The sequence below is a fragment of the Etheostoma cragini genome, chromosome 5 (genome assembly GCF_013103735.1).
Source record: "Etheostoma cragini isolate CJK2018 chromosome 5, CSU_Ecrag_1.0, whole genome shotgun sequence".
Classification (NCBI taxonomy): domain Eukaryota; kingdom Metazoa; phylum Chordata; class Actinopteri; order Perciformes; family Percidae; genus Etheostoma; species Etheostoma cragini.
This window is the reverse complement of record NC_048411.1, coordinates 29,749,968-29,755,145: the sequence shown is the minus strand read 5'-3', so window position 1 is coordinate 29,755,145 and position 5,178 is coordinate 29,749,968. Positions and strand designations below refer to the sequence as shown.

At 43.2% G+C, this 5,178-nt stretch overlaps 1 protein-coding gene across 1 annotated transcript in view; it reads left to right on the top strand.

The window, feature by feature from the left end:
- Positions 1-5,178, top strand: part of inpp5l (inositol polyphosphate-5-phosphatase L) — a 37,450-nt gene that overhangs the window by 30,851 nt on the left and 1,421 nt on the right. Inside the window, exons 13-15 of the mRNA XM_034870902.1 lie at positions 283-394; positions 2,693-2,761; positions 4,655-4,714. Coding sequence (XP_034726793.1) covers positions 283-394; positions 2,693-2,761; positions 4,655-4,696 — 223 coding nt within the window. The 3' untranslated portion in view covers positions 4,697-4,714. The remainder of the gene's footprint in view (positions 1-282; positions 395-2,692; positions 2,762-4,654; positions 4,715-5,178) is intronic.

Here is a 5,178-nt window from a genome sequence, read left to right as displayed (position 1 = left end):
CTCTCTCTCTCTCTCTCTCTCTTTCTCTCTCTCTCTCTGTTCTATTGCTTGCTCCACCACTTTGTTTTATCTAATGTTAGCCCCTCTCCACATAGCGCTCTGCGATACTGTAGCAGCAGCTGTTTTTATAGCAACAAATCACGCTCTTTTCTCTTTTTCTTTACTACAAAATCTTCCTAGTCAACTCTTTCTTGTCAAAAAAGACGCCAAGTGTGAACGTAGCCTATTAACTCCTCCCGCTGTTTTTATTTTTAAATCCTTTCTTCCCTCTCTTCCTCTCAGCTACCCCTACAGTGAAGACTACACTAAACCGATCCAGTACATGAACACTCGCTGTCCCGCCTGGTGTGATCGGATCCTCATGTCCCACAGCGCCCAGGATTTCATCCACAGGGTCAGTCGAATGCCACGATCAGGGTTACACGTGAAGGTTGGGCAGATTCGTTGGCAAAATTTGGTCTTTTGATCCCGACCGTTGTCCGAGGCACATTTCTCACCTTCCTCATTTGATCCGGACCAAATGAGGAAGGTGTGAAAACGCTAGTTAAAGTTATTTTTGGGTGTAATGGTTCTGAGAAAAGCCGCAAGCAGCAACACAGGAGGCCACACAGGCACGTTTTGAACGGGCACTAGTTGAAAGCTGAAGTTAAAATCTGTGTTAACTACATTTAATGTTGGATGTGCCAGGTTTCTTTTCGGGATGCAAACGTTCCACCTTCTCACGTCCGATTGCTCAGCGCCGCCCAAGAAGATTGTCATTGGTCAACCCCGAGGTTTCTTTTCCCTCCTATCCCAGAATGCATCTGTGGTGTAGCCAGATCTTAAGCCTGGTTTATGCTTCTGCATTAAATCAACACAGTGGCTTCGTACGTAGATACGTGGAGATACCGGACCTACTGCGTAGCACGACATGCTACGATCAGGGTTCATTGTTAAGGTTGGTTTTGTGTCATTTGTCTGGTTGGGCATATTTGTTGGCAAAATTTGGTCTTTTGAGGCACCTTTCTCACCTGCAATTTGGTTTGGACCAAATGAGGAAGCTGTAAAAAAATGCTAGTTGTAGTTAGTAGTATTTATTTTGGGTGCAATGGTTCTGAAAAAAGCCGCAAGCAGCAACACAGGAGGCCCCACAGGCACGTTTTGAACGGGCACTAGTTGAAAGCTGAAATTAAAAACTGTCTGCGTGTTAGCTGTCTTTGCACTTACTCACTACGTGCAGAATAAACTCTATAGCTTTTAAAGGGTAACTTTGGCATTTTAGGTTTAATTTTACGTTTGAAGCGAGGTTTCTAGTGGACCTTTCAACAGTATTCACATTCTCACATAGCTAGAGAGTTTATTTGTTTTATTTATCTTAAAAGCTAACTGAAGGTTGTGTTATTAGATGGTGTCTCTTCTGTCAAAATGAAGCATCGACTACTTTTTTTCCCAAAAAATGGGCCATTGAAATAAGTTCTGTAAATGTCAACATTGATACATTTTAGATGCACACAGTACACACACACGTGCAACACACACACACACACACAGACACACACCCCCAAGCAACACACACACATGCAGCCCACACGCACACGTGGAGCCCACACACTCGTTTCTGTAAGTATGTCAGAGATTTCCTCTTATCTTCACCAGGAATAAGAAACAATCAGACATACACAACATTCTTAGTTTGACCAAAACATCCCGCTGCAGCCTTCGAGAGCTGCAAAGATTTAACGATTAACTGTCAGAAGGTAGTTGTTCTTGTTGTTGTTTTATCGCTTTGGCACTCTCATCGCAACCACGTGGTACAATTTCACAGCTTTTAATGTAGTACAAAATTTAGGACAGTCAAGGTTCAGGCTCTCGCACGGCACGTTATAATAACAGTCAGAGGCGGAGTTACAATTGGGAGAGTCTGGATTTTTCCCAGTGGGCCGGTAGTGTTTCGAGGGCCAGTCTGATGAAAGTTGGACGTTCTTATTAACACCAACCAGTGGCGTGGTGGGCAGCCGCTGCTCAGCTCACCAGCCTCTTCTTTCAGTACACATGCTAATCAGAAAGCACCAACGGCTACAGCTATGTCTGGGATTGTCTGATATAACGGGGGATCACTGAGCGACCCCTCCCCAAATACCCTAGCCCTGGTCGGCCTATGACGTAAAGCCATCAAACACCTCTTTTTTCTTTGTAACATTTGCAGTCTTTCGGCAACGTGAACAGACAGTTTGTGTGTGAGTCTCTTCTTCCGTTTAAAAGAAAATCTTTACATTTTATGAATGAAAGTCATATCTGAGCGTATGAATTGACCAGTGCCAGGATATTGTTTTTTAAAAATAGTTATTCACGGTTGAATACACAAGGTCCTGGCTCATTGAGGGTTTTAGGGAACAGTTAATGAGGGACTTTGCACAAATCCATTTTTTAGACATTTTTACATGGTTTGATGGGAATAATAGATTCATTCAAATATTAAGAGGCGTTTGTTGTGATTTTATCACAAGTTACTCCAAATATTCGTGACACCACATAATAGGGGGCCGGTGGTCTACTAAATCTCCATGTAGATGTTTTTGTCCCACTCCGCCGCTGAACAGATTCAAATCACTCAAAACTGATTCCTTCATTTATTTAAAAGACTTTACAGACATAAGCTTTCACGTCGAAGGCCTCGTTTTATTTCCTTAATAAAGTGAATTCTTCTTTTCAGGGAGATGACGGAGAGAAGAGAGTCGTTTACAACACAGTGGGTCCTAATGTCTGCATGGGAGACCATAAGGTAAATATATACACACGTCTAAAAAATAAACCATTATGGTGAATCCAACATGTTATTTGGAAAGATTAATCTTTTTTTAAATTGACGTTCACAGCATTGATGATAGGCTTACTAGCTGTAAGTTAGGAATCACTGTGCCACATTTTAACATTAAAACAAGATGTATATATATGAATAAATCAACAATGAGCATTTTAAAAGCTCGGTACTGTATGCATCATAAAAATGTGTAAAGGCTATAGACCGCCCTACATGTAATTGTAAGCCCATTTTAATATTCAAGTTAATTTTATAAGATATATATATATATATATATATAGTAAGGTGTCTCTTTTTCAGCCGAGGGGTCCTTCTGGCTGAGAACTTTCATTCATTCATTAATTCATTAAAATCTTTGTTTAATCAGGTTAAAAAAAACTCATTGAGATTAAAAATATATTTTACAAGAGTTTCAAATAGACTCAGAGACACTTCCAGGTACATACATAAACACACTTTCACTCATATTCAAAACACAACGTCATCTGGGCACCCAGATAGCTCAGTTGGTAGAGCATGTGCCCATTAGAGGATGGATACCCGACCCGAGCCCGACGGGACCCGACGGGTCGGGCCGGGTTCGAACAGATTTTTAGAACGACTGCTCGGGTTCGGGTCGGGCTCGGTCACATCAGCGCGATAAGGCGATGAACATTTTGAATTTAAAACAGCTTATTATGTAGGTAACCAATGGGCCTGTTTCACCTGATGCAAATGTTCGTTTTTGGATTAAAATAAATGTCAAATATTACCCTAACATCCGTCTTCCTGTATGCGGAAATTTGTTAAACTAGCTGTGACAACGAAAGACGTGCGTATTAAGCTACATGTGGCAGGGCGAATGCCTTCCTACACTTGCTTAATAAAAGCTTTCCACACAAACAAACGTTCATGTGTCATTAGTATGAGAAACAAATGCGATTTTAACTGTGTCGGGCGCGGGTCGGGCTCGGACAGAAAAATCCGGCCCGATCCGCACTCTAGTGCCCATGTATAGAGGTTTACTCCTCGACGCAGCCGGCCCGGGTTCGAATCCGGCCTGTGGCCCTTTGCTGCATGTCACTCCCCCTCTCTCTCCCCTTTCATATCCTCAACTGTCCTATCAAATAAAGGCCTAAAGTGCCCCAAAAAATAATCTTAAAAACAAAACAAAAAAACATCGTCATCATAAAAAACCTGGGTCCTAAATCAATTTAGAACAAGGAACAGCCAGACTGCCTTTCTGCAGACTGGTCCTTTAAAAAACCTTTAAAAGAATAAAGTGAGACCAACTCCTTCAACTGGAGTTCATTTTGAAGCTGATTCCATGCAGATGGGGCTGCAAAATTAAAATATACACAATAATAAAAGCCTTTTTTCTCCAAAGTCAGTGTGGGCTTTAGGGACTGTCAATAGAACCAGATCCAGTGAGCAGGTGATCTGTCCTTGATCTGTCCGGGATGATCCCGGGAAGTGTTCAGATCAGGAGGAAGAAGTCCTAATAGTGCCTTCTAAATAAAAAGATGCCAGTGCATCCAACACCGAATGGAGAGGGAGACCCCCCCCCCCCGACCCGAGACTACAGTAAACAGTGATGAGTGAGGGACAATAAGGTAAAAGCACTGCTGAGGGGACAGAAAAGGCAGCAGGAGGACTAAATGAATAATGAATCCCGTTGTGTTAGCGTGGTCAGGAGCAGGCTAGCTGCACACACGGTAACTTAGGTGCCGAGTCAGGCTTAAGTCATCCCGGATAACTGGGAAATCTGCTTAATCTGGTCTCTAGGTTTTGTAAGATCCCCTTCTGGTCTGGAGAGCATGATGTGTTATCAACCAGACCGGCTGGAGGAGTAACTCTGCTTTTCTTCTCCTGTAGCCCGTTTTCCTGTTCTTCTCCCTGAAGACGAACGACCATTAACTCGGATCCCTCTCAGTGGTAAGTTTGGGTGGGAGTCGGTGTCTTACTGATCTGTGTTGTGTCTGTCTGTCTGTCTGTCTGTCTGTCTGTCTGTCTGTCTGTCTGTCAGTGTCTGTCTGTCTGTCTGTCTGTCTGTCTGTCAGTGTCTGTCTGTCTGTCTGTCTGTCTGTCTGTCTGTCCGTCTGTCTATCTGTCTGTCAGTGTCTGTCTGTCTGTCTGTCTGTCTGTCTGTCTGTCAGTGTCTGTCTGTCTGTCTGTCTGTCTGTCTGTCTGTCAGTGTCTGTCTGTCTGTCTGTCTGTCTGTCTGTCCGTCTGTCTATCTGTCTGTCAGTGTCTGTCTGTCTGTCTGTCTGTCTGTCAGTGTCTGTCTGTCTGTCTGTCTGTCTGTCTGTCTGTCTGTCTGTCTCTCGTTTCAGTGTCTGTGTTTCTTTGTTTGTGTGTGTTTGTGTGTGCGTCTGTGTGTTTGTGTGTGTGTTTGTGTG